General features: G+C 36.1%; 1 protein-coding gene and 1 long non-coding RNA gene across 3 annotated transcripts; one reads left to right on the top strand and one right to left on the bottom strand.

The window, feature by feature from the left end:
• Window positions 1–837: 837 nt before the first annotated feature.
• Window positions 838–2,961, top strand: LOC135077795 (MD-2-related lipid-recognition protein-like). The gene is made up of 4 exons (XM_063972342.1): window positions 838–975; window positions 1,500–1,616; window positions 2,184–2,356; window positions 2,739–2,961. The coding sequence occupies exons 1-4, from the start codon at window positions 894–896 to the stop codon at window positions 2,823–2,825; spliced, it is 459 nt and encodes a 152-aa protein (XP_063828412.1). The 5' UTR covers window positions 838–893; the 3' UTR covers window positions 2,826–2,961.
• A 9,410-nt stretch (window positions 2,962–12,371) lies between these two features.
• Window positions 12,372–14,216, bottom strand: LOC135077794 (uncharacterized). 2 transcript variants are annotated; one of them, XR_010258506.1, is made up of 2 exons: window positions 13,294–14,216; window positions 12,372–12,783 (listed from the first exon to the last, which is right to left on the bottom strand). It is a non-coding gene; the product is annotated as an uncharacterized LOC135077794 (long non-coding RNA). The 2 variants fall into 2 exon arrangements; XR_010258505.1 differs by having other exon boundaries at window positions 13,312–14,216.
• Between the last annotated feature and the right edge of the window lie 433 nt (window positions 14,217–14,649).

The raw sequence follows: 14,649 nt of genomic DNA, 5'->3' as shown, positions 1-14,649 counted from the left end.
TAATTTAAACTTACATGATATACTTAAATACACATGTATGTGCTATTTATGTAAAATTAGTCGTATAAAAGCAGTACAAAGTTTATCGCATCTTATCACCATTCGTTATACCATATGCATGTTATTCGACTGGTCAAAGGACTAGTTTCTTTAAATATCTTCATGAAATCGAGTGATTTGTATGTTTGTTTGGTTAACAACAATAATTGGAACTTTCGACTAGTTCAATATAAACGAGTAGATGTAGAAATGAATATCAGCAGAAATTGAAATGATGAATTTTAATTTCTGTGACGGGTCTGGGTGTTACTATGTATAATATGTATGTATTTAAAAAAAAGTATTTAAGTATGTTCATATCCGTTGTCTAGTACCCATAGTACAAGCATATGCTTAGTTTGGTACTAGAAGCGTAGTTTAAAAATGTCCAAGGATATTTATATTTTTTTTATTTTTATATATTTTTTATATCTCAAGAGTGTTAAAAAAGTTTTAGGTCTTAGAGAGGTATAATTATTTAGCAGTACACCATAGAGGCAGTGCACATAAGGCATGACGGTGTGTCTTTCAGCGCATGAGACTTGAGATCAACAGCGGTCCGAGGAGTAGGTACACTCAAAAATGTCCTATTCATACTGAATACTGTTAGAAAACACAAATTTTGTTTTAAAGTTGTCGCATACAGATGTTTGGCAGATCAAATCACCGGTAAGAAGCAACCGTTGAATCATTTCATATGGCGCTACACAAAATGGAGGATTTTATGAAGCGCTCCCGTATCAATCCAGACAAAGTCAGATGAAAAGCTAATAGCAGATAACAACAACGAGAACATCATTAATTAGTATCAGTTGTGCCCGTTTCGAGTCCGCTCCCGGACATTGATTACCGCCATGTTGTTCCGAGCAGTGCTTATTGTTTCTCTGTGTGTTGCTGTCCAGTCTGATTATGTTATTAAAAAGTATTGCCGAAATGGTAAGTATGTTTAATATTTATGTACCTACTTGTCTAAGTAAGCACGTGACTTGCACTTGTAAAGAAACAAAGCTTTGTTAAGGCGAAATGCTTTTTAAAATGGGGCCCGAAGAATTTTACGAGTACAGTCGCTTGCCTGAAGATTATTTGTAACTTAACTTTGAAATGACGAAACCATAAAAATTATACACGATAGTTTGTTAAAATGTCTCCAGAATGGCTAATCCAACATTTTTCGTAATTAATGTTACGAGTATATTGTACTATTCTGAAACAAAGCTCAACTCAATTCAAAGCTAAACGTAGTCAATTACATATTTAGAATTTTTGACAAACCAAGTCGTTCTACGGGCCTAAGATTTTGAAAGAATTGACTAAAAGCCTGAAATTATTGGAACATGGTGATCAAATTACACAACTTAAATAAAATTTTAAATCTGTATGTACCTACTCGTACATAATTTTTACATATTTCTCGAGCAGATGGATGTGTTGTAGTTGTTATAAAAGTTTCTTATTTTCAGTGGTTCCTACCCTGTGCTCAATCCATCAGGTGATGGTGGAGCCATGCCTCCACGGACCGCAGTTCTGTTCCTTCATCAGAGGGAAACCTTACGGCATCAAAGTGGACTTTACACCCAGTGAGTGAAGAATTAACTATTTAAGGCCAAGTTGCACCACCGTATTTTAACCGTAACAATAACAATAACCGGTGCTTTTTGTATCTAGTTTGACAGATTTTTGACGTTTGTCAAAGTTAAAGTAAGATGGATGCAACTCAGCCTAAGTTTCGACTCAGCCTAAAACGTAGTTCATGATTTGCCCTCGATCGAGTTATTTTTAATTTACTATCGATATGTACAGAGTTTCGTTTATTTTGCGCCCCACATTTGCTTTTAATTCTTATCTTACTTACGTCAATACAACACAGGACGTGACATTATTAATTTCGGTTTATATTCTGCATAAATTATGTAAAATGATAACAACTGTCACACCAACAACCTATTATTAATCGCATACTATATTATCAAACTCAAGTAGGTAGAAAAAAAACCAACCCAATTGAGAACCTCCTCCTTTCGTTAAAGTCGGTTAAAAAAGACTAAAGAGTGGTTCGTGACCTAGCCATTGATGTTTTGTGCTTCAATAATAGATAGAATTAACAAAATAACCTAGACAAATTAAGCAGGAATCGCTTTTTTCAGACTTCTCGGCCGAGAACCTACGCCTGGAGATATCTGGCGACCACCTGAACTCCGACTCCTATGACGTAATCAAGACCACCAAGAGGGTGTGCGACGACCTCCTGGTGTGCCCTCTGGAGGCCTCTGTCCGACACAACTTTGAGCTAAGCCTGTCTATGGACATACCATCGCCGGTAAGAATTATTTCTTCCTCTAGTATTAAGCAAAAAATAAAAACCAGCCAGTGAAGTTAGGGGAAAAGTTTAATGTCATAAAATAAAATAGGATAACGAAGTACAAACAACGACATTCAAACTAAACGCTCTGTTGCAGCTCAAGCAGAATCAAGCTATGGAAAGGGACGCCAATAAAAATAACTGTGCAAAATGAAGGGAAATCACAGATCATCAAGATCTGACAAGGGCCTAGTAGTTACTTACCTAGGGTTTACCCTAAAGTGGCGAAAGAAACTCGGCATACTCGAAACCTTCTTGACATACAACTTTGATTAATTTATTAGCTCTAAATGTCAGTGTCATATTTTGGAAAAATATTTACACTTTTGTATCATTTCAGGGCAAATTCCCAGTGCAAGTCAAATTGTGGAATGAAGACGACGAGTCCCAAGCTTGCTGCTTCACTTTCCACGCCAAAGTTAAATAAGAGCATTAAGTAACGACATTCTTATTTAAATCTACTTAAAAACTAGTGTGTGTTACAAGCTTTAAGAATTACAACCGAAGGACTTGTGGAGAGATTTATATCTTAGCGCTAAGAACTTGAATTTACCTAATAAATATAAATTCAAAAAACTTTTACTGAAAAGTTTGAAAAGCGGGGTCAGTTTGTTTTCAGTATCATAAGACATAATGATGTTTAAATCCAAGGAATCTGGATGTTAATGATAAAAGTGATTTGTATAAATCTGTTGCAAGTTTACTTATTTATTTTTAACCTACCTCAAAGATTGATGTATGTTTTGCAAATTAAAATCGATTCTCATATTCATTTCCATCCCTAAGTTCATAAAACTTATGTTTAATGGTCTTATTTTCATACATTCCACGAACATCTTATACAAGAATTTAAATGGCAAATGTTTGCTTGGATTTCACACGAACCCTGCCTTTGGAATAACGTTAAATTGTACTGGTTACATAAAAACCACAATACCCTGTGTCATCGCCAACCGTGTTTACTTTCGTTCCCACAGGGGGTCACGGAATCGAACCGGCGACCATTACGCGGTCAACTGTAATAATACAAAGAATACAGCGAGCAATTTTAGACTTTGAGTGGATTGGTTAAGGTTGAAGAGGTTTTGTAAATATTTCGCGAAAAATGTTGATGAGACACAAGCTGAAGCGGGCGCGATATTAAAAAAATCGAATAATTGATTGAAAAACTGACTTGATTGCTCGAAAGTCTATGAAAATAGATTGTAGATCTACCTTAAAACTACACTCGACATCAAATAAATGGCACCTCCCGCGACAAGCATTTTCAAACGTATGCATCCCCACTTCCCACCAATATTTAAGCACCATATAAAAGCCTAGTTCTAACCTTCATTTCATTAAAGAAAAGGTTTCTACCCCAAAAATGTGTCTTTAGAAGGATCCATGATTGTGTCAGAAGAAAATCGTTAAAGTTCGCGTCACGGAAGGTGCGGTTTATTTGATGTTGAGTATATTATCAAGTACTTATTATTATTCTGTGCTATTATGTGCAAACAGGTAGGTAACACATGAAAAATAATAACTTAAAACTTATATACCCAGCATCGCTAGGAAGATATCTCATCTAGATTTAACTGATTAAACTTCCAAACAACAGGGACAAATTACAATAATTTATCAAACCATCTAGTTTACAGTGTCCGTTATTTTCTGACGTTTTTTGAATAAAACGCTCACGCTCCTTCTTCAGCCCATGTTAAGCCAACTCTAGAAGCCAAAGGTGAACGCACCGACACAATGCACGTTATTTATAATATTAGATACCCCAAAACGAAGAGATGGTGATTTTCAGAGAAATCTAGAAATTGGGACCGTAATGGCACGCTACTGATTTCAGATAAATTGAATTTCTTTGGCATTTCCCTTTGTCAGTCAACTTCTCGGAACTAACAATATTCGGTCAAGTTTTTGAACTTTCCGTAAGTAAAGAAAAAACTAGTAGGTCAGTACAACCACAGTACCTACACAGTAACTACAACGAACACAACTAGAGAAATAATAGCTACATAACATCATAAGTAGTTTAACATAGAGATTTATAAAAAATCCTATATTATGTCTAAGTCAGACTATCGAGGGTTTCCTATTAAAATAAACTAAAAATTTACCTGTCTATTTAAAATCTCATCTGTGCCTACTGGTGAGATGCCTAAAGAGAACTATGTACCTCACAAGTATATATGCTAATTAAATACAAATAAGGTTATTGAGACCGCGTAACAGTTTTGGAACACAGTTCAGAGACCATTCGTTCCAGTTCAGCCAAATGACGTCCACTGTTGGACAGAGGCCTCCCCCAAGGACTTGCATAACGAGCGGTCCTGCGCTGCCCGCATCCAGGGACCATACATAGTGTTATTAAAAATTAGTTGTTGAAATTCCAATTAAGCTAGAATTATGACAAAAATCTCCAAACCGGCAGTTCATTCTCAACAAGATGCCCGTTCACTTTCGCCGCAGTCCACAATGGCTTTATCGCCATCAGCAATTATGCCGGGCTAATAGGCTATCGGTGTGACGAGATAATACTGGACACACGTCATTGGTGGCCATTCGCTTGGGGCACTCGCCCGGACTGAACTTAAAGCACGCGCGAATTCAAATTAAATTAGGGCAACGCAATGCTATATTCTATACTGACTTAGGCACACTTAGGTAAGTATTGTTTCGGGTGTATAAAAAAGGATGAATGAGAAGGTCTGTAATTGACTGTTAATAGGCTAACAGTACAATGAGTTAATATCGCTGGATACCGTCATTTCGGTGGCGGGGCACTCGCCCGGACAGTTATCCTACTTCCTACTAATAATATAAATGCAAAAGTTTGGATGTCTAGATGTTTGTTACTCTTTCACGCAGAAACTACTGAACGGATTTTGATGAAACTTTACAGTATTATTGTTTATAACCCAGAATAACAGGCTATAATTTACGACGATCGGTGACAAACAAAATTTCACGCGGGTGAAGCCGTGGGCAAGCTATATGACATAAAGCTATAACGTCTAACTAGGTACAATAGAACATTTAAAACCTGTCCCTATATTGGAATAGGAAATCTATTAGATTATCAAATTACATTCCCATTATTCCTTGTCAATTCCATTTAGAAAGTGATTACAATCAAGTTTTGAAGACAATAAAATAATACAGTGATTGTTTCAATGGCATACAAAAACCCGTTAAATTATAGACTAAAGAAATGATTGACAGACAGATATGCCTTTATTTCTCGTTTCGTTTAGCTTCTATTGATCTGTAATTTCGATCATCATTCTAACATTAATCATTCTTTCGATCTAATTGGAGTTTTATCTGCGCCATCAACGACGCAAAACTCCAAGCAAAATAAATTATTAGTTTTGACAAATGAACAAGCAGAAATGTGGTTTGTAACAGTTAACTGTAAACAGAATAATGTGGGTATTTATTGTAGAATACTTTCTTATTACGCCTCTATTATTTACGGTAAGAGGCGCACGACTTAATTATGTCTGGGGGACACAAAGTTATGAATAAATTACATTAACTATTTGAAATGGTGAATGGTGTTTCTTGTAACCAACGTATTGCTCGATGGGAAGAGAAGAGAGCTTCAGCATGGGAGTTGGAAAAGTAATTTCGGTGCTTACCGAAACGATTACGACTTACCACTTGGTAAGTCGTAATCGTAACTATTCTGTACGGGACTAATCCCACCTCTTGTTCCCATCACTGCAGCTCCTGTATAGCCATTTTGTACGCCAACCAAACTCGACCACAGAAGGTTGATTAATCCCAGTTCCCATCATAGTTTGGAAGAGGCAACGAATAATCAGACGAATAAAGGAGGAGTTCTAAGTAAATCCATTACACTGTGATGACCGAAAAGGTATTTTGCCTTTGCAAAAGAAAGCCTTTCAGTCATACACTCAGATCACTATGATCTGAGGTCATACATAAGCTATATATTATTGAATTTGACATCAAAACCACTAAAGTACTTAACACATTAAATATGTACTTAGTTGCGAAACCCATTAAGCTTAATATCACCTGAAGAAAATGCAAAAACGAAGGCGTAAAAAACCCCATATCCCGACTTAGCATACCTTGCTCTTTATAGAAAATTATCGACCACCCATCAAACGCATTAGTCGATTAAACCTGGTGAGCGAGGGAGACAGAAATAAGTAATATGTCATTAGGTTTTTCTCAGGGAATGGGCGTGGCGGGAGAGAGATGGCTGCAACCAGTTTGATGGGGTATGTGGTTATTACGTACGTGTCCAGGGCTAGGCTAATAAATTATGGAGTGAGCGGATTATTATTCTTTAATCATCAATATTCCGATCTAGAACTTAGAGGAAATGCCTAGGGAGGGTAGGAATCACAAAATCTATACTTATACTAAATCTGTAGAGACGTCAATTCTGTACATGAAATATATTTTCAAAATAACTATCAGGGGGTGATTAGTGATCGATACTGATGCCAAAAATGCAATCAGTAAAATTTTTGTCTGTCTGTCTGTCTGTATGTTCCTTATAGAAACAAAAACTGCTCGACGGATTTTAACGAAACTTTGTACAATTATTCTTCATACTCCTGGGCAGGTTATAGTATACTTAGGAATTCCCACGGGAACGGAAATTAGCGGGAAAATCCTTTTGTATGAAAAATCTAAACCGCTTAAGTTAGACGCTTGAAATTAGACATGCAGGTACCTTAGTAAACTTAAAGCTTAGTTACTACAGGATATTGCAAAATTCCCACAGGAACGGGAGTTAGCAGGAAAAAACATTTGTATGAAAAAATCTAAACCGCGTAAGATAGATGAAGGGGGTAAAACGGGATCCACGCGTACGAAGTCGCGGGTGGCCTCAAGTAATGAATAAAATATTGATCTCGTTCTTCATGAAACACTGATTAAATTTAGGGTAGGTACCAGTGTTGCCAGTTTTTTTTTTCGCCAAGTCGGGACTTTGGTACTTTTTGAGTGAAAATAGCGGGATTCTTCCGTCAAAAGCGGGACATAGTAATAAAAAAACGTATACAATCAAAGGTTTTCAAATATTTATCTTTTTATTTGACTTAAAATCTGGGGGCACGGCAGTGCCCCCACCAAGTCGAGCAAAAAAGCAGCACGGCCGTACCATCCTTTTCTCGAAGCAATTCAGGCCATTTTCGACCGCCTGTAACTTCGTTGTGGATAAAACTAGAAGGCTGAATTTTCATTAGCTATGCAGGCATTGTAAAGACACGGTATATTTAAAATTTCATTCAATTTGAACCAGTAGTTTAAGAATTATAACGGGTCAAAGTTACTTAATTTTGTCACTCACTGACTGACTGACTGACTGACTCACCGATCATCAAAATTCTAAGGCACTTCTAGCAGACCTAGAAGCTTCAAATTTGGAATATAAGTAGTGTTTGGTGTATGAATCAAGGAAAAACTAAAATATTTGGGGGCACGGTAGTGCAATCGCCAAGTCGAGCAAAATTTTTCAATTTCGGTCCAGTTTTCTAGATACATAACTGCTGTCTACAAAATACAAAAAGAAATGAGATCCCATCAAAAACAATACTTGTCAAAAAAACCAAGTCTCTCAACTCAGTTGTTCTACGGTAAAAAGTTGTGAGATCCATGTAATACCTACCAAGTCCAGGCCAGGAAATCTTTAACGTTTTACATAAATATATTGACTTGGTCATCGCATGAAAACACGTGTAAATTAAATTATTTAGTGCGATGGCCAAGTCAATAATTTATGTAAAACGTTAAAGATTTCCTGGCCTGGACTTGGTATTACATGGATCTCACAACTTTTTACCGTAGAACAACTGAGTTGAGAGACTTGGTTTTTTTGACAAGTATTGTTTTTGATGGGATTACGTTTACGTGACAATAGATAGCAAAAGTAGCCATAGAAAATGTATTTTAACAAAAAAATAATATTTTAAATCAGATTTACTCTATCGTTAAATTCGTCTTTAGAATAAAAAAAGAAAAAATAAACCAAAATCGAAATAAAAAAAAAATTCTTTAGAATAATATGGCGTTTCAAACAATAGTCTGGTGAAGTGAATGTCTCTCTCCGAAAAGCGGGACCGAGCCTGTCCCGCGCGGGACATATAAATTTTATTTTAAAATCGGGACGTCCCGCCAAAATCGGGACGTCTGGCAACGCTGGTAGGTACACAAACCAATAAAATGTTTCCTAAATCTGTAAAACAGTTTCATAATCCCAAGTACACATTATACGTACAGTAGGTACATACCTACTTATTTTATGAAAAACTAAGATTTTTATGTTTACAAAGAGCATAAAATATGAAACCGCGAGGAAAGATGCTAAAACATATAAAATCTGATAAAGTGATCTTCATGTGATCCGCCTTAGCCAGGATTCGATAAAATAATTAGCAAGGAGGACTCACCAGTTCAATCACCAATAGCGCCATGATGCCTTCCACACGTTACTCATAGGCGTAGTCCAACATCACTATAAAGTTTACGGAATTATCTATTGATAATAGAATTTAACACACTCGTCACGATTTTTTCACTAAAACTAAAGATTTTAAAGCAGAAATAACAATTTGTGACGATTTTACAAGTGAATCGTTTTATCATCAACATCGACGGCAACTTCAAAAGAACTGATGAACTGACAGGTAGGTGCCACAGACAATTCTATATTCAAAATTTTACTCAGTACTAATCGTTCTTTTTTTAAATCTGCTGATACAGGGATGTTCTTTTTAATAATATTTTTTAAAGTGTTTGCCAAGGTGCATAATTTGTTTTTTTTTAATGCAGCGATGTTCTTTTTTATTTTTTTATTCGGACCAGTTTTTTTATTTGATCTTCTTTTGTTGCACTGTCTTTGCGAAAACTACTCAAAAATATTTGCAAAACGTTTATGGGATTGGGAATTCGTATTTGCGAAGAATTTTTAAATGCACAATTATTCTTGTCAAAGATCTTGACTGTGACTGGGTCCAACTTTACTAATTATAATGAAAAGTAGTGCATTTCTTACTCCGGTAATGATGGGCTGCAGCTCGGATGCGGTTGCGCCTGCTTTTTTTGCAAGCACCAGCATTACTGTCTACCCGCAGTCTATAATGATAGCCCAAGGAGATGTAGTACTAGGTGCAGGAGCCTGGGAAAGGAAGCCAAGTAATTATTGGGACGGGTTGTGTCATTCTAATTTAATCATGAGAAACATCAACGGAGACCCGCAGTTAGCTTGCTTAATATTCACGAGTTCGATGAGTTTAATGATGAGATGAAATTCTCTTTCGTACTTAGAATATCTACGTAAGATATTAGAGAAGAGTTGCCTTTTTTTAATATCCATTGTACAAAGATCGACAGGAGCCAGAGGTCGCGAATTTGATCTCCATCCGCACAATACACAAACATTTGTGTGCATGAACAGATATTTTAAATTAGTATAGATGATTTTTTTATAATATAACATAGGTAGGACCTAGTAGCAAGTACTAGACTTATTTACAAATAAAGGAATATCTCCGGCTCTCATAGTACAAACTTTGCTTAAGTCTGCTGAAATGTTAATTAAAGTCTTGAGGATATTATTCAGCTAGAGCCTCTTCAATACTATTGGTATGTGTCTGGCGCTTTGTTACTTTTTTAAAACAAAACAAGAAAATCTGCTGTTAAAGTTATTTCCAAAGTAAAACACAACACTTCCCATATTTGCTCCGCCCAGGGCACGAGCCTCGTCCCGCGGCTGGTATGCGGTGAACGCCCTCGCGCAGGGCTTTCGCATTTCACCTGTTTGCCCCTAAACACAGATTTGCTCATATTTTAAGCCTTAAACTGCTGAGATACTAGAAAAATAAGGACATAAGAAAATGTATTATTATTTGAGACTTACTGATAATCGGCGCGGCGTCGCACTTCCTGAAGTACCTTTTGTTAAGGCGGTCCTTCTAAAACTGCACAACAATACATTTTACATCAGCTAAGATTACGATTAGTCCTGTCTCTTAGGCTGAGTTGCACCACCTAACTTTGACCGTAACTTTAACGATAGCCGGTATTTTTGTATGGAGATTGATAGAATTTTGACGTTTGTCAATGTTAAAGTAAGATGGTGCAACCCAGCCTTAGAGTATAAATGTGCAACAAAACTATGCATTTAGCTATAAATTAATGTAACCAATGTGCCAATACCCACATTCTTCCTTTCTCTTTGAATTCCATGTTTAATAAAGTAGCAATGCAAAATATGCAATAGAACAGGACATAGTCTAAAAACAAATTTCTCTTTAACAAGTTTTCGTTTTAGCAACTATTAATGATAATTTAGAATATTAAAATGTTAGCAATTTTTAATGTAAAATCAGAGAAAGTTCTCTGAGATAAACTTAGATATACCAGTTAAACTTTTATAAACTTTTTTGTGAATTGGCAATTCATATTTCAATCAGTTTCTACAGTTTTATCAAAATCATTAATCAAATTACGAAACAAGAACATACAAAGTGCAATAATCACCGAATCCTGTGGAAACAACAACAACAATAAAAGCATAAATGTCTGATTCCATCTAGAAAGCTATGTGAAAGACATATACATAAGTAAGTAGGTATTCCGGCTTGTTAGCTAAAGAGCCTATACCTACCACATGCTAATTAGAAACGACTAGAATGACTGTTAACTCTAAAGCAAGTTCCATGTTAAAGACACTTAATTGTTTTCTTCGAAACTTGCGGAAAACCCACACGGTGGACCGACCACATAAAGGTAGCGACACAGGAAGGCGGTGGATTCTGGCCGCTCTACCAACCGGGCGATGTTGAAATCATTGGGGGAGGCCTATGTTCAGCAGTGTACGTCCTGTGGCTGAAAATCTATAGAAAAAGCTGCAGTCACACACTAAGCTACTATAATTAAAAAAACACACGTTTAAGATATAAATAATAATTGAGTAATTAAAGTTTACAACCAGCGCCTGAATGGTACACAATATTTTGTGCTAGCAACACTTTCTTCTCAATTAATTCAGTTTGGACTTCTAACGTTCATGGTCAGTGCGTATGCGCTCGATTTTCGTCAAAGATTAATTCAAATTTCAAAATAATATGTTACTTAAATATTCTAGTTTTCTACCCACCAAAAGAAGTGTAACGAGATAAGATATAACTTAATTGAGAATGTTACTAGGTATGCAAAATCACTTGAAACCTATGTTACAGTTAGGCTTTTACATTTAAAAATACATTAGTTTTTATTTCATTCAAAAATACCCAGTAGTTATGATTTTATAGGCATTCAAAGTTCGCTTAAATATTGAGTCCCGCCGACGGTCACGTGACCCCGCGTGACGTACATTCACAGTGTCGGCTCACTAGAAAACGGATATAAACATACTTAAATACATTTTTTTGTAAATACAAACTTATTATACATATTAACACCCAGACCCATCACAGAAATTAAAATTGAACCAAACCCAAACTTAATGCGATTGTGTCGTTTTATTGCGAATTACCTTCCAGCTCCATCATTAGACCCTGATTACTATATAGAATTAAAGTACTCATCAATACAAAACGAACGAGCCCTAACTCGATGGATTTAAGTCGTTTTATTATAGAGTTCCTATGGCCACCTTCCAGCTCCATCATCAGATCAGCTCCATGTCATCATAATATTGCATGATCATCCAAATCACATGTGTTTGCGAAATTTCAGCTTAATCGGTTGCCTGGAAGTGGGTGTTTATTCAGCTTGCAAGATTCCACCCATACAAATATGAGCCAGTCACTGTAATATGACGTCACGCGCATAAAATGGCGGGCCGGCCGCCGCCCGCACTTTTAAAATTCAATATCTTGGAAAATAATTGACGTATCGAAATAATTCTTTCACGTGTATTTTTTATTTTTAACAGAGAATACAGAAAGCTAAAAAACAAAATTAGTGATGTAAATCAACTCAAACACCAATATTCTGCAAAAACACTTTTATTAATATTTAGCTACATTACCTACACAATCTCACCATCGTAATAATTATTATAGCTCAATTTTCTATAGTGAAATCATATTTATTAATAATTGAAATGATACTTTACTCTTTTACAATATTACCAATTTAAAATAAAAATCACTTATAAAAATAATAATTGTACTTTGTTTTCTTAAAAATAATAATAGCTTTCAGCAAGACAAGGTGAGTGTTACTAGCTCGACGCTTCGACAAGGAATGATCGAGTGGCCGCTCGTTGTTCGAATGACGTCTCGGTGTCGCCCTCTAGCGGCGGCAAATTGTACTTCCGGGCGGAAACGACTGTGGCGACAACATCCGGCCGTCCTGCATACGTGGTCGTCCTCGGACATCGTATTGGTCTAATGTGGAAGCTGTAAACAAATAATAATGTTATTTTTATATTTAAGATAGTTCAGAATATCACTTTATCCTTATGCGCCTGCAAGATTCATGTTTTAATAATAGTTTGAACTAAATGACTTTAACTGTCACTTAGTCTTGTATCACCATTACATCTTAAAAACGGCTTTCACTTTGGATTCCCGTTTGAAGACAACACACTTGCAAGCTCATAAGTGTAAAGACATATTAATAAGAAAATAGAGACCAACAAATATCACAGCAACACAAAAGTTCTTAGTATTTGTAGGTATAATGGCTTGAACTATTTGATACTGTTTAAGCATAGTCATCAACATAGTTTTGTATCACCATTATATAACCAACGACAGCTTTCACTAGGGATTCCCATCAATTGGTGCAAAAACTCTAAGAACTTTTCGTTGAAGCTGACACATTAGGCCCACATAACTCGAAATGAATTATTTACTTTATACAAGCTAACGTCTCTAATAAAGATAAATAATAAATGTTTAACTTACATGTGTTTCAATGAGTACCTGATTACTGGACAACATCCGGTGCAACTTCCTCCTCGCCCTCATCCGAAATGCGTATCCAAAACTTCATATTCTCTGCGCAGGTTACGCCATCATAACGTTTTGTACTCCGCTCCGCTCCTCTCATATCGGATACTTTATAACGGTCATGCCCTAGGACTTCTGTTATTTGGAAAGGTCCTTTAAACAATGGCATTAACTTTGTGCTGTGACCGTCATTTGAGTGACTTGGTATTTTAATCACAACCAAGTCTCCAATATTATAATTAGTAGCCAATTTCCTTTTAGAGTCGAAAGCTGCTTTTTGTGCTTGAGCAGCTCTTTTAATGTTTTGATCTACTTTGTCACGCAAGGCTGTCACGTCAACCGATTTTTCTGTATTATCCTCATCAGCAATTCTATCATTCATCATCCGAATTCTGTATCCAAAAAATACTTCACTAGGTACTGCTGCAGTACTTTTGTTTATTGTACTGTTTATACCTTGTTGTATTTGGGTTACATGTTGATCCCATTTATTGTTATTTGCATCTGCGCTAAGACTCCGTAACGCATCTAAAATGGTTCGATTATATCGTTCGACTTGACCGTTCGAACGTGGTACGGCTGTGGCAATAATATGACGTCGAATATTATGATCATTACAATAACCAGTAAATAATTTTGATGTAAAAGCGCTTCCGGCATCACAAATCAGTCTTTTAGGGTTCCCGAATATTTTGAAAATCTTATTTAATTCGTTGATAACTATTTTGCTTTTGGTATTTTTGACAGCGACAATAAACACAAATTTAGTAAAAGAATCTACTATTACCAAAAGATAAGCATTATTTTGTGTTGTTTTAACAAAAGGGCCTAAATGGTCAAGGTGTAAAGTGTGGAAAGGTCTAGCATATTTTGGAATTGGATGTAACAGTCCCTGTTTTTTTCCACTTATAGCCTTGTAGTAAATACAGTTTAAACAGTTTTTAATGTACTTTGTAACAATTTTCTTGAGTCGAGGAAACCAGTACTGTGCTTTGATTCTCTCAACAGTCTTATCAACTGCAAAATGCCCAATGTCATCATGATTGGCTCTTATGACATGCCATATACACTGTTTAGGTACAACCCAACGTCTTCCGTATTGAGTCCTACGATAAACCTTATTGCCTAATAAATCATACTCATTGAATATTTTTTTATTAGACTCGGCCTCGCCTGATAATAGTATATCTCGAATACAGCAAATGTTAGGATCCTGTAACTGGACTGATAAGAGCCAATCACTTTCTGTAATAGACAGAACTGACAAGGAGTGCTCAGTTTGTACGGGGTTCCGACTCAAGGCGTCCACAT

Source organism: Ostrinia nubilalis, chromosome 14 (genome assembly GCF_963855985.1).
Source record: "Ostrinia nubilalis chromosome 14, ilOstNubi1.1, whole genome shotgun sequence".
Taxonomy (NCBI): domain Eukaryota; kingdom Metazoa; phylum Arthropoda; class Insecta; order Lepidoptera; family Crambidae; genus Ostrinia; species Ostrinia nubilalis.
The sequence above is the reverse complement of the archived record's forward strand: the minus strand, read 5'-3'. Positions and strand labels throughout refer to the sequence as shown.

Excerpts from the sequence above, each read along its gene's own strand:
- LOC135077795 (XM_063972342.1), top strand. The coding sequence starts at position 894 with ATGTTGTTCCGAGCAGTGCTTATTGTTTCTCTGTGTGTTGCTGTCCAG. Across the intron at positions 976-1,499 it reads TAAAAAGTATTGCCGAAATG|TGGTTCCTACCCTGTGCTCA; the intron begins GTAAGTATGTTT and ends TCTTATTTTCAG. Across the intron at positions 2,357-2,738 it reads CTATGGACATACCATCGCCG|GGCAAATTCCCAGTGCAAGT; the intron begins GTAAGAATTATT and ends GTATCATTTCAG.